General features: G+C 42.6%; 1 protein-coding gene across 2 annotated transcripts; it reads right to left on the bottom strand.

The window, feature by feature from the left end:
* Nucleotides 1-896: 896 nt before the first annotated feature.
* Nucleotides 897-23,089, bottom strand: fbxo38 (F-box protein 38). Of its 2 annotated transcripts, none has more exons than XM_056382644.1 (21): nucleotides 22,957-23,089; nucleotides 20,404-20,627; nucleotides 19,822-19,955; nucleotides 18,729-18,892; nucleotides 17,344-17,509; nucleotides 16,227-16,502; nucleotides 14,165-14,258; nucleotides 13,710-13,840; nucleotides 13,249-13,419; nucleotides 12,765-12,907; nucleotides 12,134-12,350; nucleotides 11,633-11,836; nucleotides 11,391-11,546; nucleotides 10,065-10,772; nucleotides 7,926-8,026; nucleotides 6,975-7,077; nucleotides 6,236-6,402; nucleotides 5,944-6,089; nucleotides 5,071-5,174; nucleotides 2,958-3,071; nucleotides 897-2,860 (listed from the first exon to the last, which is right to left on the bottom strand). In XM_056382644.1, exons 2-21 carry the CDS (start codon nucleotides 20,535-20,537, stop codon nucleotides 2,682-2,684), a joined length of 3,612 nt encoding a protein of 1,203 aa, XP_056238619.1. In that variant the 5' UTR covers nucleotides 20,538-20,627; nucleotides 22,957-23,089; the 3' UTR covers nucleotides 897-2,681. The 2 variants fall into 2 exon arrangements, 1 of the variants encoding a protein (XP_056238619.1); XR_008828414.1 differs by having other exon boundaries at nucleotides 2,721-2,860; nucleotides 5,071-5,145.
* Between the last annotated feature and the right edge of the window lie 1,554 nt (nucleotides 23,090-24,643).

Below are 24,643 nucleotides of genomic sequence, written 5' to 3'. Positions count from 1 at the left end.
TTTCAAGTGGGCCATGAGTTGGACAAGGTTGGGAACCACTTGTCCATATTACTGGTCCTGGTTACTGGAGGACTTTTGACTGGGAAAGTTTTCAAAGAAGTGAAACGTCATTGCTGATTAATTGATTAATGTTGCTATGCGATTGTCACTAGCAACGCAGTTGACAGTGTTTATATTGTCATATTTATGTACTGTATATATTTGTGTTGTGGCTTTTGCAACAGGTTGGACCTACACTGTCATTCTCCTTATTCCTTATGTACTTCTTGTACTGGGGATGGAGATAATACCCATTCTTATGTTTTCAGGTTGTACGTCTGTCTGTCCCATTCACATGAAGGTGATATCTCAGTAACGCCTTGAGGGAATTTCTTCAGATTTGGCACAAATATTCATTTGGACTCAAGTATGAACTGATCAGATTTAAGTCAAAGGTCAAGGTCACTGTGACCTCACAAACACATTTTTGGCCATTACTCAAATTCTAACACTAATTATGACACAATTTAACACAAATGTCTAATAGGAGATGTGACATTTTATATCCAAAAGGTCAACTTGACTGTGACATCACAATGTTCTGTAAAAACATTGTTCAAATTATTCAACACTATAACTCAGGAAGGAGAGACCGTGACCATATTTCATGTAACTTGTCTGGTTGGTGGAGGAAACAACCACAAAGCAGGAAATCTAGCCTTTATTCTACCAACTATAATGGTCATGTCTGAGCTGTTGTGTTCTGTGCTGTATATGAAAAATGTAATAAATAAATTGTTAAATTATTTTACAGGATAAGTCTTGTGATGTCTTGTGACCACCTTTCTCTAAAAGAGCAAATCAGAATCTAATAAATTCAGATTGAGAAATGAGAACATGTCACAACAAAGACGATAGAAGTTGTTTCCTGTTATTTTATTTTTCAGTATGTGAAATAGTCTTGTTCTTTCTTTATAAACATATAAACACCATGGAAGCAGATCTCCCTCCATGACACCTGTACAGTTGTCAGTACACAGACAGACGGATGTACTCATCGTATTCAGTGCAACCTGAACAATGAATTTTCTAATCACCTGATAGTGAACATTTACTGTTAGTTTTTAACAAAGATGTTCAACTTTTCCATCTCTGAGGAAGCTGAACCTCAGCTGTATCAGAGCCATCCAGATCCCTGACCAGTCAAATCCTTTATCAGACAACCATCACTCTCGTTCCTCCAAGACACCAGAGGAACAACTAATCCAGCCCCCTTTGGGCTCGTAAAACCTTAAAAAAGGCTTTAAACTGTTCACTTCATGTTCCAGCTCCCTTTAGGCAACAGAGGCTGAGAGCTGATCCAAAAATATGTCACAGACAGGACAAAACATACGCAGTCCAAATCTGATTTCTCTCCATGGTGAAAAAGGGTCTGAATATTTATTCTCAGAATTCAAATTCAAAATTCAGAACTCGCATCAGTTTCCCACATGGCCCTGGTCCTGGTTTAAGCTGGTCACGGACCAAAAACAATAAAGCTAAAGTGATAAGAACAAAATAAAGCTGCATCATCTGCACGACCGGCCACAAGGAGGATCAGATCAGACATACACTGTCCCGCTACTGTGAAAAACCAACAGCTTCCAACTGATGATGATGATGATGGAGCAGCTAAGTGTAGATTTAAATCTGTTCATTCTTATATTTGAGAACATGTCTCCGCAGGGTTGAGCTAGCTCCCTGCCTGCTGCTGAGTCAGTGGTAGCTGCAGCCTGTCCACATGACAGAGCCAAGTAAGTCACAATATATTTGCATGGCTGATTGAGACGGGGCTGCATGATGGAGCTGATCTGAAACATCACTTTCAGTGGACTGGACTTATAAAGTCTAGCTCCCTGATCTCTATCCAATGGGCCAAATGTGCAAAGACAAACTTATATCAGCTGCTGGGATCAACTCCACAGCTGTTCAACATCTGTCTCTTTTTAGTGCTGAGGTAAACGTACCATCCACCACCCAGAGCCATCAACATTTCAGCATGTTGAAAGATAAAAAAAAAAAACTTAAGTGAAATAAAAAGCATAGTTTGTTTGACATTTGTGTCTAAGGCCATTTCAGAGGTAGGCAGCCTGTGGCAGTGGACAGATGAGAGATCAGACCAACACTACAGCACAGAGAGGGTTCTCACTGCCAGTATGATGAACATGAAGAACTGTTTTCACTCACTAACTGAAAACAGACATTATGCTGAATTCCCCATTTTACCACCTCAGTGCTTTTCTTCTTTTCTCAACTTGAATCAGAGACGTTCTGGTGTGCTGGGACACTCATACATGCCTAAGGAACATCAGCATCACATGAGCCATGAACCTAATACACAGACTATCAGTTTATTTTCCCCTGAAACTGATCTAATCCATCAGTCTGGTCCTCATGAACCACATCACATCAGTGAACAATCTTCGGAGGAGTTTTTTTCAACATGCTGCGTTTCAGCAACTCGTGTTGGCCAGTTCAGGTTTAGGAGCTCCCTCCACTGTAGTTATTTCTTCTCCATGAAGCTAGTCCAGTCTGAGTTCTCATGTGCGTGGCAGTGTGTGAGGACACAGCAAAGAGACAGACTGTCACCTCTCTGTCTTTCACAGATGCAGCAGCAGGACGCTCAGTGCCGGGTAGACAGTGTGTTTTGTGTCTAGTCATGTCTAGATGTAGTCGTCGTCCACAGGTTCACCTGGTGTGTCACAGTGATGAAGGAAGAGGACCACCACTCTCTGAAACACTCCTCGTTTGCTCTGTCGGCGCTCTGAGATCTCCTCCCCGATGGTCTCCATGCAAATGTCAGCTGACAGCTGGCCTTTACGCCGCGGGGCGTAGATGGTGGCTGAAACACAACACAGAGGAAACATTTCATTTCAGGTAAACTGTGTGTACAAGTAGAGAACTGCTGACAGACAGGTGGATGTACAAACTGCACTCACTGCTTTCATCGTCCTCAAAGTCGTAGCGGGCGTAGCTGTTGGGATCAGCTGCTCTCAGAGTCCTCAGCCAGGGGAAGTCAGTGATCATGCTGTAGGGAGCTCCGTCCACCACTCCTGAACACAACAAGACACAGAACAGTCATCTCAGAGGAGGGAGCTCCGGTCTGTAGCCGCCTGGTTCACAAGAGCAGACCAGGGCGGTTGTACAGAACACCTTCAGTTAAGATGTAAAGTCTGAGTTAAGGTTTCCTTAAAATAACAGTTGCACAAAACACTCTTCAGAGAATGCTTTAAAGAAACCTTTAGGAGAAGACTTAAGTGTTTAAGGTTTTCTCCTTATCTTAAGTCTTATAATTAAGGAGTCACTTAAGTCAGTTAAACCGTTGCACAAAAGACCTTAGTTACCCAAGAAAAACTGAAAGGTATATCTGACTCCTACTGTCTCTACTGCAACAGGACTAGGGATGGGAATTGATAAGATTTTATTGATACCAATGCCATTGTCGATTCTGCTTATCGATCCGATTAGTTTCCGATTCCCTCATCAATTCCTGTGGATTTTCTGTGTGGAAAAGAGTAGGCCCATACAGGTTTTCAGCGTCAACAACGCAAACTTTATTATGAGTCTCTGAACACGATAAATAACCTCTGTGCGGTTGTTCAATCCCTCGAGGAGGGGGTGCTGTCTGCCTCTTGAGGTCTGCCTTGTATTCATTTACAAAAAGAAGCCGGCTCGTTCGTGACCGACACGTCACTAATACGTCCCTTCACTGCTCTGCTGAGACCGGGACGCACTCGTTGACCGGCGGCGTAGAGCGTCAAACCCATGGCACTCCTGATATTTCCTGCCGTGCTGCGTCGACAAATGTTTCATGTTTGTTTTGAAATAAAGCCACACTTCCTCGAATCCTTCGTTGTCATTTGCGCTGACTGCCTCTCGTGAAAGCGCAACGTCAATGTTTTGCAAGGCAAACGGAACTAAGTGGAAGGCATCGATGAGGGAATGTTAAGTATAACGGCAAATGATGTCGATGGATCGAACTGGTTGGAATTCCATCCCTAAACATGACTGAGTTTATGTTGATAAATCAAGAAAATGAAGGCATCCCAAGAAGAGTGGGTGAACCCAATGGACACCCTTAAGGGGGAACTGGGGTTGGTTGCACAAAACACCTTAAGTTCTCTACTTAAGTATGACACATAAGGTTTAATTTTTCCTTAGCTGTTACTTAAGGGTGTTGCACAGAAGAAAAATTTACAGCAGTGAAATTTTACTTCACTACTCTTCTTTCAATGCAGACCATTGTTTTGCTGCCATTACACGTGTTTTGGGAAGTTTGTGATGTTCCCCACGGTTAACTGTGGTCTTTTGTGCAACTGTTTAACTGACTTTAAGTGATTCCTGAAGTTTAAGACTAAGATAAGGAGAAAACCTTAAGTGAACATTTTAAGGAAACCTTAAGGAGAAGACTTAAGAGTGTTTTTAGGCCACATGATCTTTTCCGGTCAGGTATAGCCGAGGTGTTTCATGTCCACAGATCAGCGGTGTGTCGGTCACTCACTGAATTTAAACTCTGAACACTGAAGTTCCAGTCAAACAACAGAAGGATGAGATAGCAGTCCTCTTCTTTAATGTTACCAGCTTCCCAATAGTGACAATGGGTTTCACAAGTGCTAATGGCAGCAAATCAATGGCAGTAAAATTCAAAAGTGTCATACTTAAGTAGAAAACTTAAGGGTGAAGCAGTACGACCCTGAGCCTCTGTAAAGATCTAAATCAAACAGCTGACTGACGCTTCATGTGTTAGAGTGTGACACTGACTTAACACAGCAGGACTCTGAGCTCTTCTCTTAGATGAGCCGGACATGAAGCTGACTGCACTACAGGCCTGATGGAGCATCAACCAGCACTCTGAGGATGTCTGTGGTTGGAGGCCTCACTGAGTCACTGACATCACATATTAAACATGGTCACGTCTTGTAAACATCAGGCTCAGCATGTTAAGGTTCTGCAAAACTGAAGGACGTGTCTGATGTCTGCGTCTGACAGAAACAAGGTCAGTTCAGTTTAGTGGTAAACTACAAATGTGTGTTGTAGGTGTGGCTGTATTACCCTCCAGTGTATAGATGTCCCTGCCCCAGGGGTATCTGGGATACTTCTGGACATCCTCCTCTGTCCTGGTGGCCTCTGGGAAGAACTCATACTTGATTAACTCTCTGAGTGAGTGAGTGAGTGAGTGAGAGAGAGAGAGACAGAGAGAGAAATTATATTTTATACATATATACACATGTACTGTATGTAAGTATGATTTGAGGAGGAGTTGGAGCTGTGGTGGCAGTGCAGTCATGAGTGAAGCGGGAGTAGAGGAGTGGACTGAGGGGGACAGTGGTGTTGAGGATCATGTTGGAGCCTCACTGCTGGGGTCTGTTGGTCCTTGATCCACAGACAGGGAGGGGCTCCTAAACCTAGTGTCTGCAGTTTGTTGCGCTATTTCTTCAGGCTGATGGAGCTGAGGTCTACAAACAGCATCCTGATGTAGGTGCTGGGGTCTGTGCATGAAACGTTGCATCATCATCATGTTGATGAGCTAACACTTCCTGATTACTGGTTGTAGCATGCCTTCAGTGCATGGCCCGGACCAGCATCAGGACCAGCAGCCTTGTTGCTGCTGATGACCTGATGGTGCTGGTTGGTGGAGGTTATGTCTCGTCCTTCCTCAAAGCTGGCAATGAATGTGCTGAGCTCGTCAGGGAGGGAGGGGTTGATTTAGGTGGGGGCGTTGTGGCTGTGTTTAGAGGCAGTGATGATCCTGAATTCATGCTCAACACTAACACTATACGGACGCTGACTGTTTGTCTGTATCTGTATGTGTGATGACAACTGCTGTCGCCATGGAAACAACACTACCTCTCTCTTAGGTTCAGGAAATAAATGTGGCGGAGAGACATCAAACCCTGTGAGGACTGTTCTGTGAATACTACTCACTGGCTGATGTTGGCGATGGTGTCCATCCAGCTGCGGATTCGAACTTTGTTCCGTATGTTTGGAGGGTTGCTGAACTCGTGCACTATGGCGATGTGGTAGGGATATGGCCCCTGGAAGAGCTGACGCTCCAGCGCTACTGAGTCAATCTGAAGACACGTCCAGAGAGGGCAGAGAGGGAGATGAGAGACAGAGACCAGATAGAGGTAGAAGCATTAATGTTATCAGAACAAAGGAAAGGTTTGCACTTCACATGTGGGAGGCGTTTCATTTGCTGACATCACAGAATACCAACCTGGTGCATAGGGCGCATGTAGATGATGCGGTTCCTCTCAGGAGGCATTCTCAAAATCTGATCCAGGACCTGCTCCATGTCCAGCTTCTTACACTGAGCATAATCAAACCTGTTCACTATGGGGGCGCTCTCTACTCTCAGCTGCTTCAACACTCGACACCTGGTGGCTGCAGAGAGACAGACAGAGAGAGAAAGAAAGAAAGAAAGAAAGAAAGAAAGAAAGAAAGAAAGAAAGAAAGAAAGAAAGAGAGAGAGAAAGAGAGAGAGAGAGAGAGAGAGAGAACACAGCAGTGAGGGACTGGACTCTGACACCTTTAGTGGACAGACTTTGATATGGACAAAAGCACTGTTTGATTACCCTGCAGCTGTTCAGCGGTTGCTAGGATATCGTTCTTACTCATTGGTGGATTGGTGAATGCAAAGATTTTCATCCCCATCACTCATTCATATCAAAAACGTGAGAAAACAAAGCCTGGGTTATATTTGAAGTTGTCTAGACTTTCTGCTTTGGTACCTCCCACATGTGTTCGCTGCACAGCTTGGGCCACAAAAACAAACATTTCACTTTGTGGAAAGAAAATAATCAGGCACTAAATAGGGAACACTAGCAGGGCTTTAGACATCAGACTTGTTTCTCCAACATGATGACTGTTCTTAATAAACTGGTGAAACACACCGTTTCCTCTTGTTACAGGTTTAGTAGAGAAATTAGATTAATATCAGTGTCCTTGTGTGTTACCGTGAATGAACATCATCTTGGGGCAGTCTTTGAGGACCAGGTCAGTGATTCCACAGTTGGTCAGAGTGATGCCCACCAGGTTCTTACTCTTCAGAGACAAAATCTGCACGAACAAAAGCATCACCTTATGTCAGTCAGGATATCATCAGGACCCATATACATGACTTGGATTCAATCTACACCTCATGACGCCTGAAGCGGGCTCACACTATCATTAAAGATCCCCCCCGGGCCACCACCTGGTCAACCTGTTGCCGTCTGGACGGAGATACAGAAACATTGTAGCTCAGACTTGGCTGACTGTTTCCTGACACACGGCCACGACAACCACAGGTAACAGATTGTAGCCTACTACTACTGTAACTTGGTAAAAGTCACTGTTGTGTCAGTCAGCGCTGAAATGATCCAAATTCAGACTAAAAGGCTCCAGCTCCATCTGGTGCGGAACTAAACACCAGAGCCTTGAGCCTGGTTCTGGTGCAAAAACTCCTCAGCTGCTAGACCCTCTGGGTGGACCAGTGTGGCTCAGTGTGCCTGGCTGCAGAATCTGGGACCACTGGGGACAACAAGAGTGGATATATAATATATATACAAAAGATGCTCTGCCTGGGCAGCAGCTACAGAGACCGAGATCAGAGAAACCAAATCCTGCAACATTAGACTGTGGGTCCAGGTGGGAGGAGCTTGGTGCGTGGCTGAGAGCGGTGACTGCTTTGTTGTGACATCACAAAGTTCCAGAAGTCCTGACGGCTGGTTTTAAGGCTCAGTTTCTGAATACAGGCTGTGTGCATTTCTCTGTGGACTGAGCGCTCTGATTATAAAGCAGGTCTATATTAACACTGTGAAAGTATAAAACAACACATGGATATCTATCTTTAAACATTATGGAGCTTTAAGACTATAATGTCATAGTGAAAACAAATGTCTACAGATTGGACTGTGTGCATGCACCTGTACGTGGTCATCCTCAGTGACCGGGTCTGAGGTGCTGGTTGATTTGTCAGCCATTCGTTTCCTCTTCACTGCTACTCGAGGTCTGGCTCTTGAAAGATCTACACAACACACAAAGCAGAAGTATCACCTTAAACAACACAACAGTTCATATTAACTGTCACATGCAGATCAACTGTGTTCACAGCTGTAGGCAAAAAAGGAAAAGTGTAAGAAAGCTGTTGGGAGTCATGATGGACAGTTAAAAATCTTTTTTTATTCCACACCTGTACCACTCCTGTCTGCTCTTTGACCATGTTGACATGACCCATTAAACCACTAATACTGTGTAAAACACAAAAGATTTCCAGTATGTACACTGTCAGTGTTCATCCTTCATCTTTAACACTAATCTGTTTTTTTGACGTGTATTTCCAGACCTGTGTATTCAGTATATGTTGTGGTTTATGACCGTAGCGGGTCAGACTGATGACTAACCTTGTTTTATCGTGTTGATTTTCATTTATGTTTCATTACTTCATTTGTCCTCTTTCCTCCCCAACTTTCATCACTTTCATACATTTATCTTGGAATAATTCATAAAGAAAAAACAAACCCCCACAATATAACAATGCACACATTATTAAAATGTACTTATACCTTCTTAACTAACTTGTACATGTGGTTATTGGCACTTATCTCTGTGGTCTTTTTGTAAATCATCTCACTGTTTTTGTTTTGGTCTAGTCCACATATCTCATTTCTTTGTCCGACTTTGACACTAATGACTTTTAAAAGTGGGTTGAATATCAAATTGTCAGTTTTATGTTTGTCTCAAAGTGGGCAGGAGATGACTTCAGAGTAGAGATGTTCAGACCCCCCCCCCCCATATCAATTCTGATACCTGAGCTTGTGCATCAGCTGATACAGTGTTCTGCTCAGACACCACTGCATTAAGAAAAAAACAAAAAACAAAAACAAGCTGTAAACTACTGACCCGGTATGTGATAGGTCTGCCATCATTTCTATGGCTCAGATTAAACCCTTTCTAAAACATGAACAGATACATGAATCAAACTTTAGGCAAAGGTCTGAAAAAGGATCTGCACACTGTGCTAACAGCTCCCAGCAGTTATATGCTTTACATGGACACAAATGCATTCATCATTCAGGTGATTGTGATCCTGAACCAAACAACTGGAACCAATCAGAGCAGAGCTGGACAACATGATGATTTATATTTGACTTGACTTTTGATGTGTTGTATTTCTTATGTGTCTGTATGACATTATGCTTCAAGTTGTTTGTGTCTTTCTTTAGAGGCATGCCCCATCCCCCATGTGGTAGGATCAGTGTTGTCCAGCCCTGCTCTGATTGGTATGATATTTCAGGGCTGCACAATAAATCGATCATGTCACAAACATAAAACTGCTGTTTCCACCGCAGCAATGGAAATCTTTCCAGGGCTCAAGTTTCTACATTTATGTGGGTCTGCCATGGAAAAAGTACAATCATGTGTCACTTTAAATGTTGAATTGTGGGACGGCATTTCACCTTTCCTCTCGTAATGGAAGGTCCAGTGTTTCCTATGCTAAAGGAGATAAGATAGGAAGCACTGAAGCTCCTTTCCTCATCATTTAGAGAAGTGAAGCAGCTGTGATCGTGCTGCTGCTCAGAGACTTCAGATCATTTCACTCAGTTTGAAGCTTCCTAAGAAAAAAAAGACTTTGACCGGAGCCATTGTCTTTGTGATGACGAGCTATTAGCACAGTGTGCGGACCCCTTTTCTGACCATTTCTACGAGTGGGACTCTCCAGTGTAACATGATGCCAACTTACTCACATTTTGTTAATAACTATTCACAGGAAATCAACTTCCTGTGTTAGCTACTGTTTTTGAGCAGCGAAGAAGAATTGATTTCCAGGAAACTGCCATTTTGTCAGAGTGTGAAACTATAAAGTTTATTAACAAATTACATGGCATGTGATTGGAGTCATTCTGAGACTAGTGTCAGTATCAGAACAACTCTAGTTCAGAGGGGACAAGCTGAAAATCTGCACACAACTGTCCAACACAATCAACACTTTACAGCACAGACTTAAGCCTCTGCAGATTAGTGGACACATTAGATACATTTTGTGTTTGTCGCGTCAGCCTTACCTGTGTCAGGTACCAGGGACACAGCGGACATACGGGTACGAGATCGGGTCAAAGGTCGTCTCGGAACAAAGTCCTCGTTTCTGGCCTGACCGTGCTGTGAACCTGAACCAGTAGCAGGCCCAGGATGTCTCTCTCCCTGTCCAGACTGCAGTGCTGGTCTCCTGGGACCATGGTTTACAGCAGCACCTCTGGGCTCCAGACCGTCCACACCGGCAGGACTGCAGTTGAGCCTCCCCCCAGCCTCCCCCGTGTAACTGTCCCCAGCCTGTGCTCCAGAGGGGCCCTCTGTGCCATCGTTAGTCCTGCCAGTTCCTGTGGCTCTGTCAGCGGTTGTAGTTGTCCTGTGGCTGGTGCCCGCCACCACCCTCCCACATCCACCTACCTGCCTGGATGTGGCTGCCCCAGGTCCAGTTCTGACCAAAGAACCAGTCACTGGCCTCACTCCAGTCCTCACTGCTGCCCCAGCACTCCCGGTGCCCTGAACTGTCCCACTGTCAGCCCTGGCGGTCTGACCGGCTGTCTCCCCAGCCTCAGTAGTAATCCCTTTACTGCTAGTCCTCCTGCTGGTGTCCCCAGCAGCCTTCATGTCTGCCTTGATCTGTTCACTGGTCACCTGACAGCTCTTCTCGCAGCTGCTGTCCGACACCTGAGCCTTCGTCTGCTCCACCGACACGTTGTTGCTCCGCCGCAGAGGAGTCTTTCCCTTACCTGGACAGACAGACAGACAGACAGACAGACAGACAGACAGACAGACAGACAGACAGACAGACAGACAGACAGACAGACGTTACACTGCTGCGGACACTCTGGTCATTCCTTGTCCAGAAATAACTTGACAAAATCAACTTGACTTTTACCCCAAAACAAGCCTTTTAAATTTAGGGGACTATTTTTTTATGTTTTCAACTGCAACACAACTGTTGTGTGTGAGTTACTGAGCGCAGTCTACACCCACAACCCAACTTGACATGCAATGATGGTATGCTCGTTATACACACTGTCAGTTTCTCCTGTACATTTTTTTGTAGATAAAAATGACTGAGTGAATAAATGATGAAGCACATGAGGAAGAGGAGAAGAAAACATCAGATCTGTGTGGAGCGATGATGAGGAGGAGGAACCTTCCTCACATTAACACTTGTAACAGACAGAAATGTCAGATCTCCATGTTTTCATTATTGGAGCTTTGACTGGATCTTTTAATGACCTCTTATTCTTCTGCAGTGGTTTTAAGGCACAGACTGGTTTTCTTGAAGTTAGGTTACATTTGGGTGGAAACCTGGCTACTGTTGTGACTCCTGGGTTTGTTGTGTGTTGTGTTGACACCTTCTGTACAGGAAGCTGGCTCCTGCAAACAGGAAGCTGGCATTAGCCTTGAAACAAGGCCCTCCTCTTCCTCGCTGTCTGAGTCTGAGATGACCAGTGGGGGCTTGGGAACAATGGCATTAGCTGGTCTGCACTGCTGCACTAAACCACTGGGACCTGGAGGTGCAGAGGACACATCAGTACACATCAAATGAATCGCATTCTTTAACCTCTGCTAATCATGAAAAAAAGAGGCTGCAAACCTGCTTGCTCCTCATCAGGAGGTTGTGGTGTTCCAGCTGGACGACTGGCCCCTGGAGCCCCGTCAGCTTCCTCCACTCTCACCGCACCCTCTGCTCCTTCCAGCTCTATCTGAGGCTCAGCCTCCATGTTCTCCTCCAAGATCACCTCCTCCTCCTCCTCCTCCTCTTCTTCCTCATCTTCCACCCCATTTACTTCAACTGGTGCTGTGGAAACAAACAAACGTCTTCACTTGCTGTCACCCAGGATGTGAAGTTTATGCTCTATTTTGTTTCTCTGTCATGTCAGTGACATGTTCAGTTTAAAATGCCATAACTCAGTATTCATGAATCTTACTTCACATGTTGCTCACTTCATCTTCAGCACTGTTTACCCTTCTGTGTTTCTAAAGCTTGGTGCCAATAAATTGAATCTGAGATAAAAGTTAAAATGTGAAAAAGTGAAACGCAATCCATGATGTCATGAGCTGCTGCTCCACTGGCTAAGATGCAGGTGGGACTTGCCATTGTGCTGCTGTTGTTGTTGCTGCTGCTGCTGTTGCTGTTGTTGTTGTCTTTGGTTGTTGTTGACAGGTGGAGGAGCAGGGGGAAGGTTAGCCTCGTTGTTGTGGTGATGGTGGTTGTTGTTGTTGTCGTTGTCATTGTTGGAGTTCTGGTTGCTGACCAGTGCAGAGGACACACCAATACCAGTTCCTGCACTCAGGCCCACCCTGGCACAGCCCTAACACACACACACACACACACACACACACACACACACACACACACACACACACACACACACACACACACACACACACACACACACACACACACACACATATATATAATAGCATCAGCACATACACTAACAGACACACATATATGATTCATATGAAATACATTTTCTTCTTTTGTTGTTAATTATAAAACTCAGTGTTTCAATCATGGCTGGTGACTTAGTAATAAATAGCACTACAACTGCTGATAACGACTCATCAAGCATCATGCACAAGCTTCACAATAAATGCATGTCAATGTAAAGTTACAGGCCTGTGCTGTGAAACTGAAAAACAGGGTCTCTGGTGTGTGTGTGTGTGTGTGTGTGTGTGTGTGTGTGTGTGTGTGTGTGTGTGTTTATGAACATGCTGTGTACCTTGGGTGGTTCTCTAAACATCTGGTCCAGACAGATAAACTCCAGACTGGGCAGTAACTCTATGAACTGGGAGAATGACTCCAGTTTGATGGCATGACAGCGAACAAGAGTGAGGTCAACGAGACGGCTCCATCTGGACTGATCTGAGGACAGAGAGCAGCAGAATTAATAGAGAAGGGAACACACTCACTGCAGGGACTCGAAGAGTGAGAGATGACAGACAGCAGCAAAATGAAATCTCTACTGTTCCCTTCATTATATAGACTCTTTATCATACAGACAAATGTGTGGACATGAATATTCAGGCCATGTGTGACTGGAGTTTGGTAAGGAGTTGTGAGGAGAGGAGCCGAACACCAAAGAACTTCATGTAACATCTTAAAACAATTATGTGACAATTTTTACTCAATGTATAACTGGAACGTGGAACACATCGAGTATATTGGGTATATCGCCCACCCCATGAGTCAGGAGTGTGTTTTACCTGTGATCCAGTGGTGAGGGTTATGCAGGTGAGGACAGTTGTAGATGAGCAGGTATTTAATGTTAGTGAACACCTCGTTCACCACCTTTATGCCGATATCAGTGATGATGCCTGGGTTCTCAATGACGTCAGCCAGACCGTACTTCACCAGCTCCGAGTGACTCATCTTACCTGCATGTAAAACACACAGACGTTTTCACACATCCAGAAACTACACTTAACATTCAGGAAGTTGTTATTTCTACTGCAGACTTGATTTTTAGCCACTGTTGCAATTTATCAAACTGTCACAAGCTAATGAGTAACTCTCACTTGTGTGACCTGAAGCATTATTCTAAGAACGAATATTAATAAAAGAAATAAAAACATAATGAAGGTCAGTTGATAATGTAAAGGAGTGTTCAGGAGAATGGTGCCCAATGCTCTGAGCCTGTTTATGATATCAGAGAGGAGGAACTAACATTGCAGCAGGAACTCATCCACATATCCCAGATGAAGGGTCTCAAACTGAGGAAACTCTAGTTCAGCCATTTTAAGAGCCGAGAAGACTCCATCTTTCGTGAGGGAGGGCTGGATACGCAGCTCATGAAGCCTGTGAACACACAGAGGTCGGGTCATTAAATGTCTGTTTTACAATATCCTGCGGCTGACCAGCGTCAGGAGAAGTTACAAACACCCTAGTCAACTTTCATATATGTACTCCACATATTATAACATATGGACATAAAGATGATGCTGTGATTCTGACATCATTCTGAGTCCAGAGATATTTAACATACTGAGAGTATTACTAAACTTCTTACTCTGGATCCTTCAATTCACTTTGTTACAGACTGAACAGAGATTAAAAAACATTTTCTTTAAAAACATAAGTGTTGTTCTCTCTGTTAGTTTAAGGAAGCGTCAGACTGAGCACCTGCGTGCAGCAGTGATGATGAGGTAACCCAAATCCACTTCCAGAGCGTTCTTACAGGCTCCAAACACGATGGTGTGGAGGTTTCGAAATCCTCCTGGAAACATGAATGAAAATCATCTGACATCACCAAATACAAATGACTGTGACTCTGAATAACAGACCAAAAAGAAGAGACATTAGAATAAACTGGGAAACATAATAATAATAACAATAACAATAACAATAATAATAATAATAATAATAATAATAATAATAATAATAATAATAATAATAATAATAATAATAATAATAATAATAGGTGTACATTTAGGCAGTTCATTTTTGGTTTTAACCAAAAAACATAAGAACAGGGCAATTTTTCTGTTTTGGTTGTCATGGTTAAAAAATGAAAAACAAGAACATCAGATTTGAAGAACTGCTCCAAGTCTGGCATTTGCAAACTCCCTTTTTCCTTGTTGAACTGAAGAACAAAGCAAGGTAGTCAGGTGGCACGAAAGTAGAGGTAAATATTTCAAACATAAAAGCCAGGAGGATAGTGTGGACATTCTATAAAAATGTACAATTATGCACTGACGGACGGACGGACGGACGGACGGACGGACGGACGGACGGACGGACGGACAGACAGACAGACGGACGGACAGACAGACAGACAGACAGTTTATAATTTGTTTATTTCTCTGACATGGACCAGAGAAGAGGGGGTTTTCAGAGATTTTGGGGTTAGAGGTGGAATATCTATGTTATTAATTAATAACATTTAATTTGTAGGGCTGGGTTGAAGAAATCGATTCTCTGATTAAAATCAATCAAGAAAAATCAATGTTGTAACTAAAATATCTCGAACTGAATCGAAAACTTGTGAATCGGAATTGAATCTATTCAGGAAATCAGTGGCAATACCCAGCCTTACTAATTTGGATGTTTTTCTTTGTCTTCTTTTCTTTTCTTTGGTGTTTGTTGAAACTCGTCTGCAGACCCGACCTTAGTGGCAACTCAACAGATCTTAAACAGCTACATTATATGTAGTTATGGTTTTATTGCTTTTAACGATGAAATCCATGGTCTAAAAGCTGCAGATATGATCTGCATCAGTATGGCTGTGGCAGATTGATGTGTCTTCTATGTGATGTCTGGCTGAGGACTGATGAATTTCAGAATAAAGGTTATAGTGTTGGCTACAACCAACAACAGCTATAAACAGTGAACACTGGCTTGTTCATGTAGCAGAATATGAAGAGATTTGGTGAAAGGACGAACAATAATCTGGTCACAGTAGAGACCTCTGCTGGTCACTTTAGACAACACTATCTGGGAACAACCACACAGTGTATTTCCACATATTAATTAATGAGGCTGTTAATTCACGCTACATAAGTAAATAATACATCACACATTTTTGATACAATATTTTTCATGTCTTACTGCAAAGCGAAATAGAAAAGAGATCTTTATCCATCCATCTGCATTCGCAGAATGTCCATGCTATCCTCTCGGCTTTTATTTTGAAATATTAAACTTTACTTCTGTGCCACCTTTCTTCATTCTTCAAGGAAAGAAGAAAACCAGACTTGGATCGTTTCTTCTAATCTTATGTTTTAGTTTTTCATGTTTTAAATCTGACAACAAAAACTTGCAATTGCTCTGCTTTGATTTTTTTTGGCTTCTTTTATGTTTTTACTGTTTTTATGTTTTTGGTTTAAAAATGAAAAAACAGCTGCCTGAAAGTTCACAGACCTAAAATCTTGATCTACATAACGTAACAATTTCTTAAGTCGAACTTGAACTATTGTCATATAGTGCCACAAAGATGAAACATATGTAATCCATATAAAAAGGGTCACATGCAGTGTGTTGGCATGGAGATTGTTCCCACAGTCAGTATTAATCTGATTAAACTCCCATGTGAACAGGACGTGTAAAATGTAACAAATAAAATGTAATAAAAAAAGCAAAACCCACAGTAAATGAATCCTCCCAACTAGTTTTATCCACAGCCTGACAATATGCCACTGAAACGCATAACACTGTGGTAAGACCAACACTCAGGCGCTCTCCTCACCTGACCTCCAGCTGTCCTCCACCACATGTTGGATCAGCCCTCCCAGAAAGGGAACTCTCACCAGCTCCAGCTGCTCCAGGTTCCGGGCTGATGCTAAACCAGTAACCAGGGGAACGTATTTGAGGGAGTTGGTTGGTCCTGCGCAGTTCCGCATGACGAAGGTTCTCAGGCTCACACACAGGAAGTCCTTAAATGGCTGTGGTTTGGTGAGGCGGACCCACTTAAGGTAAAGATGGCGCAGCATAGACACGCAAGGTATCTCTGGGACATTCACACCTACAACAAATCAGCACAATTAAGTACGTCAGTGCATCAGCTGTAGCGTTTTTAAAACTGGAGCTGACACAGAAGCCCCTCCCCAAAAGACTCAAATTAGAGGACTCAAGTTAAGGTCAGCAAGAGTTTGATCTTGTAAAGTGATGTTCATGTTATTGCAAAGTTTGTACAACTTGATTCTTCTGTGACCCAGATGGGTTTCATTACATTTGATGATGCTGTAGAAAATAATGGTAAACATTTAATGTTCTGTGTGTGTCTGCAAACACACCAAAGTCACAGAAGAGCCTACAATGTCACCCATCTTTAAAATCTACTACACCTTTCAGGGAACAGGAAGCCCTTGTCCTCTGACTGGACTTTGCTCTGTGGCTGGACTGTCATTGTCAAATCAGATTCAGGTGTAAAAATAGAGTCAAATTCATACCTGTAACTTCAGGGTCACACACAGTGTGGGAACTTTGAGTTTGACAGTTTCCTGCTCTGTACCTGTTCAGATGCTCTTCTTTAACAGTGTTTCAGTGTGATTTCACCACTAATATCATTCATTAACTGATTTTGTTCACATAGTCTCTTTTTTACAAATGCAAATCACATGTACAAACTTTACCAACAAACTTTGTACTTTTATTTGTTTAGATCATTTTACAAGCTCAAAATCTTTTTGACCTCAATTTCAGTCCATACTTCTGAGTCTTCAGGCCTCATCCCACAGCCAGGCACCAACAGGGAAGTGAAGCTGACTTACATCCACTATGTCTCATCTCTTACTCCACTGTGTTTGGGCTGTAATGTGGAGGCAGCAGCAGGAAGTGTCAGTTTGTTGTGAGATCCTACTCACCCACTAGATGTAGGGTCTGGATCTTTGCAGTTATGGGGATGGTCAGTTTGTTCTCAGCAGGAATGGGAAATGCTCCATTGCGGTTGCGGAACTTTCCCAGTATGTGAACCTGGGGCATGTAGTTCCATATGGCCTCCACCAGCTCCAGATGGGACGTCTCCACACCCTGACGTGAGGTCAAATAAGGTTATTTGATAACAGGAAGTCTTAACTTAAGGTCCCACTTACTGGCTTTTTTTCATAACTGCATCTTGCAGTTTCTTCAAGCTACATCCATACTACTATGTCGAGCTGCACAATTAATGGAAATATCATCAAAATCACAATATGGCCTAGTGCAATATCCAAATCACAGGAACTGCAATTTATTTGATAAAGGTAAATGTATGACATTGTTGTGCACTGTTATAATCATCATCAGCGCTGTGGTGCTACAAATTAAAACAATATTTAAAAAAAAAACAATCTCTGTCCAGACTAACACACCTGAAAACTAGAGCTTGACTGATATTGGATTTTTGGACCGATGCCAATATTAGGGAGTAAAAAAATTCTGATAACGATATATCAGCCGATACATATGTATAAACACTTGTGAAAAAGATATGTAATGGTGTTTCTACATCATCGTTTCCAAAGGTTTCAGTTTCTGTCCCTCCAGATAGAACACAACCCCAGAGTTTTCAAAATAAAACGGGGCCAGCAGAGTTTCTGAAAGTCTCTGATTTAGGGGCTTGAAGACAGCGTTACATGTATGTCAGGAGTATGAGATGAGTTTTAAAACCAAAACACGGTAGTGGAGACGTATCCTCAGTGGACAGACTTTGCTTAGTTGTTATGGCAACAGCTCACTTCTCATCTCCATCAGCTGATGAAGGCTACAGCATGCAGTTGAAAGATAAGTATAAGCATGAACATTCATTCTTATCCTTGGAAGCAGTAGTTTTAGAAAAACTCAAGGTCCAACAGTAATACAAACACAACATGCTGCATTAGTGGCTTTCAAACATTTCTGATCTGATCTAGTTCAAAGTTAACACAGCTCTACTGCTTCCTGTTTTCAATATTGTTCCTACCTGATTACCAAGGCAACACAATCACTGACTGAATGAACAACCAAGTCAAGTGGACCTACAAGGCTTCTGCTTCTAATATATGCAGACTCTAGCACAAAGACTGACACTCCACAGTATAGACCATCATCTCAAGCCTGTTGTGTGTGGTTGTGAGCAGTTTGTAACAGAACCAAATACTACAGAAGGTCATTTTTGCTGATTAGACCAACAACCAAAGAGGAGGAAGCCATCAGTGGAATCACATGGTACTGCGTGCTCCTGGCTCTGCATGATGTATAACTACCTCCGTCAACACATGTACGTACTGACCAGCAGATTGGGACAGGTCTGTAGTGCCTCCAGGACTCCAGGTATACTGAAAGCCTCGTAGCCTCGGACTCGTCTCCTCTCCAGGTATCGAGGGTGGAGGCCGTATAGCTGCTCCAGGTCTGGCATCTTCTTAAGCAGGAGGAGGAAGCTGCTGTCTGTAAAGCCTGAACCAGGAGACACAGTAAACAACATCATACTCAACATGTGAAAACACTTCATCATCAGCTAATAAACCAACTGAGGGTTTGTAACATAATCAATCACCAGTGACATAAACTGATACACCAATACTTAACTCCTTTAGTAGCACAAAACTGTACCCCCCCTGCCACACTACTGCACTTCCCTCCTCACCATCTGCCAACATACCTCTGCAGCTCAACAATACTGCTTCAACCTCCCCAGGTTCCCCCAACCTGCCCCCCTGCTGCAGCTCACACCCAGTTCCAGACTCTGTCCAAACCCTAGACTCCAGTACAAGGAGAGCGACTCAGAGGAGCCCATGTTCTCTTCTGTGCTCTGGCCCCACAGTGGAAACATTAACTCCCCACTGAAGTCCGGACAGCAGAGTCACTGTCACAAGTACACAAACCCTTTTTGTACGATCTGCATTTATGTATAAATTTGCCTTAAAATATGGCCAGATGTTCATCCAAGTTATAACTAGGATGTCACACAGAGCACAGACCTCCACCAAGACCAGGGTAAACCTCCTCTTTAACACTGAGCAGCTCTGATCAGCAGCTACTGAAGAGCTGGTTTCAGAGGAGGTTCATCCAGTTATTAAATCCAAGGTTCACTGACTGTTCCCACCAGCACTGTGAATGTTTAATGACTGTGTTCAATATAGACACAAAAGATTATAATTGTTTATGTGATATTAACTTAGAGGCACTGTGTTTATCTACACCTGTGACTAAGATGAAGATCAGATCACATTTTATGACCAGTTAATACAGAAAACCATGTCATTTAAAGGTTGGCTGACTTACTAATGTCTAATTTCTGCAGAAACCCCTCATGTACTGGTTCACTGTAGCACTGAACATGCTCTTGATTATTTGTTTGCAGTGGTTATACTGGGGGCTTTTACCTGAAGGCATATACTCCCACCAGCGACCAGCACACAGATCCACCACTTTTACCACTCTCAGGTACAAAGTCACAGCTTCTCGAAGCTTCCTGGACAGACTCTCCATACACATTATGTCCTTCATGGGAAGGTACCTGCAAAACAAAACAGTGCTCAAACTGTCAATACTATTTGCAGCCTTTGCTTCAGTTGAGGAGTCACACTTATTTCTGTAAAGTCACCCACAGCAGGGTTAGGTAAAGTTTTGTTATGTATACTAGGGGTGCAACCGTACGCAAAACGGTTTTGAATTCACGGTTCGGTATGTTTTCTGTACAGTGAAGAAAATAAAAAAAAGACATGAAAAACGTGACATTTCTTTCAATTTATTATGAATTTAAACATAAAGGTGTAAACTGGCTATAATTTCAAAACGGATAAAGTAGAAATGCAAATAAAAAGGCACATTTCTTAAAAACAACAACAACAACAAAAAAAATACCCAAGTCATCTAGGTATTATTGATATTGCTGCAATCTACTAACAAGACTTGAATACTGTATGAAATACACAAGAGAGCGGTGTAGCTGGAGGCTGGTGTACCTGAATATATGACAGAGGACTTCATGGGACAGCTCGTTGATGTAGTCCTTGGGCTCACTGGGACTCAGGACCAGTTCCCCTCCACCGCTGCCCCCTACAGGCTGGAGTTTAGAGGCCTTCCTCCTTGGACCCATCACTTCTACGTCACTGCTCAGGCTTTTACACACACACCTCTCCTCCCTCCTGCAGCCTGGAGGCTCTGTTTCCCAGCATGAACCTCAGTTCTAGAGACAGCACAGAGTAAGGCAAGTTAATGGGAGCAAGGGAGGAGGAGACAGAGGCAGTTTCTCATTTGTCTTATTTCATGTGACCTGGAAACTGATCTGGTCTGCAATCATTAAGACGTCTCCATTGGCTTATTTCTGTTTGGATGAGTTAGGGGGAAGGGGGAAAGAGAGACAAGACAACCCAACCTTTTACTGTATCTGTTACTGACTGGACGCTGCAGCTCATCACAACATGCAGTTTTACATCAGGACAAATAACACAACCAACTTGCACATATAAGACTTTAAAAGTTGTGGATTTGTGTTAACTGTAGGTCTAATCAACAAAGTACTCTTACAAAAAACTGCTTCAGCATAACATACATCACATACAGACGGTGAAAAGACAAATCAACATCTCCCTCTCTACATGATTGTAATGACATTATCCAGGTTTTTGATCGTTGTCTGCTGCCTGTGGAGGCATGACCACTGCTCCAGATTCTAGCATTACTTCAGCAGTGCCATCAGTTGATTATGAGCCACCTTAATGTCTGGCTGACTGGACAATGCTGCACTATAACACTTTCTGCTAGAGTTGATTTTTCCTGGAAGACGAGAGCAACAAGCAAACCCCAAATGATCCTCAACACAAGCAGTTTTAGCTCTGTTTAGTTCTCTACCAGCTCCACATAGAATCACCTGGCTCCTGAGCTAACAGACACTATTATGTTTACTGGCACTCAGTAACTGTGTCTGTCAGCCATGTGGTTCTTGGCAGCTAAATTCAGGCATTACTTTAGTTCTATAACCAGATACTGCCCCCTTTAAAAAGGGAATACACAATTTTATACATGACGATCAGTCATGAGTAGTACCACTTTGAGAAAATAGCCCTGATGATGCCTTGGGCTTGGAGACTAGTCATGACAGAAAAAAGGGGGCCATTTTAAAATTTTCTCTTGCCGGTGGCAGGTGGTGGTGATGGTACTTACCAAGAGCTTCAGCCATTGTTGTGATTACAATACAAGAGGTTATAATACGTCCTCTGAGCAGCTACGTCCTCAGGACAGATTGGAGGTTACAGTGACTCACTATGGGAATGTGATTTAGACGGACCTGGGCTGGATGGTTAGCATACTAACTTCAGTAAAAGACAAGAAGTGATACAAATAGAAGTTAACATTGGCGTTTGTTTCCACCTCTGGAGACAGATGTTGGTGAGTAAAGGAATGAAGTTTGATGCTGAACTCACAATGTTTCTTCTAGACTAGTGAGTAATCAACTGCTAATGCTAGCGTTAGCTACGTAGCAATAGCAAAACTTAAAACTGGAGGTGTGTTTGAATGATATAGGTGTTAACCAGGCAGGGAGGCTCTAAGGAAAGATTCTATCCAGTTGCACTACGGGAAATGTAGGATCCAGTGGTTTTGGACCAACAACTTCATGTATAGTACTGTGCAAAAGCTTTAGACCACCACCACCACCAACACCATCATCATCATCAGCATCATCATCAGGAGATGCCTGATTGGTCCAGACTCATTCTGGTCTGGTCCCCACAGAGACCTGATCTCAACATTGTGGAGTCGGTCTGGGATCAGATGAAGAGACAGAATACACTGAAATCTGAATCCACAGAAGAACTGTGGCAGGTTCTTCAAGATGCTGGAACAACCTACCTGGCAAGATCCTGAAGACCAGGTGTACCGAGATGGGGTATTTCTTGTGCTAATATAATATTAAACTCTGAGGGGTATGACATGTTTAGCTGATGCTATGGATGATAAAGTCTAAGCACCCTTATCCTGACAGCTCCGTCAGTACCGATGAGTTACCGGACACTGGGCTGCTGAGGCTGCGTCCACACGCCAGGTGTGTCTTCCCAGTCAACACAGCAGCACGGAGCACTTGGTGGAAGTTTTGAGCCTTTGGTTGGTGTCAGTCACGTTAGTTTGGTGTCAGGACCACGGTGTGCAGGTGAAGTGTAAAGGGAAACAGCTCGGTAAAGGCAGGTTAACGGAAACACTCTGTCACTGAAGCTATGTGACGAACAGCGTTGTTCATGTCTGTTAGCACGATCACCAGCGGCGCTATACCGGTGTACAGACCGGTGACAGTTACGCCTTCATTTATAACAGGACAACCCACATTAAACTGAAGAAACACACCTGTCACACTCGTCTCACGTCTCCATGCTACAAACTTTAGCCTGCTCTTTGTCAAAGCTAGCTTAGTTAGCATAGCCACAGCTAACACTATACACAAAGACAAACCCGCACAAATATACACACAGACTGAAAGTGCTCGGCCTTTAGCAGGGCCCTTAGCACTGCTGCTAACGTACCGGTTTGATTCTATCACAGCCACTGTGATGTTGCTCTGCGTCCATCCTGCAGCTTTACTGCTAAACACGGAGCTGCCTTCATCACTTCTTCCTCTTCTTCCTCTGGTAAATGGCGGCAGGCAAAAAATGGTACGGTGCTTTAGCGCCACCGTCTGGTGCGGAGTATGGACTGGGAGGCTAACTGCACTGTTGCTAATTCCAATAAAACATAAAATATAAATTGATCTTATATAATTGGGTTATGAGGACAAACGTAACCCCCGAAAAACTCAATAATATCAATCCTAATATCCCAGATAAAATAAAAACGTACAACAGAGAAAAATACCTACATTATTTTACTGTAGATAGATGAGTGACCCCTGAGTGAGTCCAGATTCCTGCCAAGCACAGACCCAACTTTTTTGAGCAGCTTGTCCAGTCTCCTTGTGTTCATGTGAAGGTGTAAACATGCAGGACTTTAGGAAATGAATAATCAACACGATTTCCAACACAAACAACTACTCCCAGAAATTTGTACTCTTGGACTCACTCTAAAAGTATTGTCCTTAAAAAATAATGAAAGTCAGTTGGTTAACTTCTGTCTTTTACAAGCAAAAAGTCTTATTGAGACACAGGAAAAGTGTTTGTCATTGTACTTTGAACCTTTGGATTAAAGAACTTTCTTCTTACATAGAGATTGAAAGGCTTACACACAGGTCTAAACAAAAAATAAATATTTCTCATGAGATGTGGGATTCACTTTTCATATTATTGGAATCAATACCTGATAACCTCATTTCTTAAATTTAGCATATACCAAGTGAGACTGCCCATACGGAAATGTGATGTATGACATATATGTCCCTATATCAAGAGTGATGTTTCCATGTATGTCACCTATATTATTATGTACGCATGTACACATCCTCTGGATGTATGAAGATCCTATGTGTATGAGAGACCCATAGTGAAATTTGTATATGAAAATATATTGAAAATATCTATATGATGATTTTTTTACATTGGTGTAACATGTTGCGACTATATATGTTAATGATGTATATTTAATTTATATATGCAAGTTTATTAAAACAACATACATATGAAAATTCTGTGCACATATATTTATGTTACTGACAGGCCTTGGGATGGATATATATTTATGTAACATATTTCTATAAGCATACATAAACATAACATATTTGTTTGGGCCAGGCGAATAATCCAATATATGAAATTGTTCCCATTTCTAGGTTTCACGTATAATTTTTACATATGTGCTTTTATTTTATATGATATATGTTGTATATGGAAATTCAATATATATACATATATTATCCTACATTTGCGTACCCCCTTTTTTCTTTTTTCTTTTTTTAATTCTTTTGATAAACAGGTATGTAGGTATGCATTTAAACACATTGGTAGCTATATGTTTAATTTATTCATTTATCATCACCATCATTTTTTCAACCATCATTACTGTTTTCATAAATGCTGATGGCAATCAGTTCATGGGTGAGATGTTGGGAGGGAGGGAAGTTGTTTCAAGGAAGACTTGAAAGAAGAAGACCAAACTACTTTGGCAAAGTGATGTATAATGTTCAAATTCAACAAGTGATACAAACAATAAAACAAAGAATGGAATTAAAAATGATTAAGAAAACAAAGTCATCACTGTCTATGATGTTGGTTCTCCTGAGAT

Source organism: Seriola aureovittata, chromosome 8 (assembly GCF_021018895.1).
Source record: "Seriola aureovittata isolate HTS-2021-v1 ecotype China chromosome 8, ASM2101889v1, whole genome shotgun sequence".
Classification (NCBI taxonomy): Eukaryota; Metazoa; Chordata; class Actinopteri; order Carangiformes; family Carangidae; genus Seriola; species Seriola aureovittata.
This window is presented reverse-complemented; position numbering and strand designations above follow the sequence as displayed.

Bases quoted from the DNA above. Each gene is read 5' to 3' on its own strand.
- fbxo38 (XM_056382644.1), bottom strand. From the start codon at position 20,537: ATGGGTCCAAGGAGGAAGGCCTCTAAACTCCAGCCTGTAGGGGGCAGC. The intron at 13,420-13,709 runs GTTAGTTCCTCC...TTTTACATGCAG, and splicing joins GGATGAGTTCCTGCTGCAAT to GTAAGATGAGTCACTCGGAG. The intron at 2,861-2,957 runs GTGAGTGCAGTT...GTTGTGTTTCAG, and splicing joins CTTTGAGGACGATGAAAGCA to CCACCATCTACGCCCCGCGG.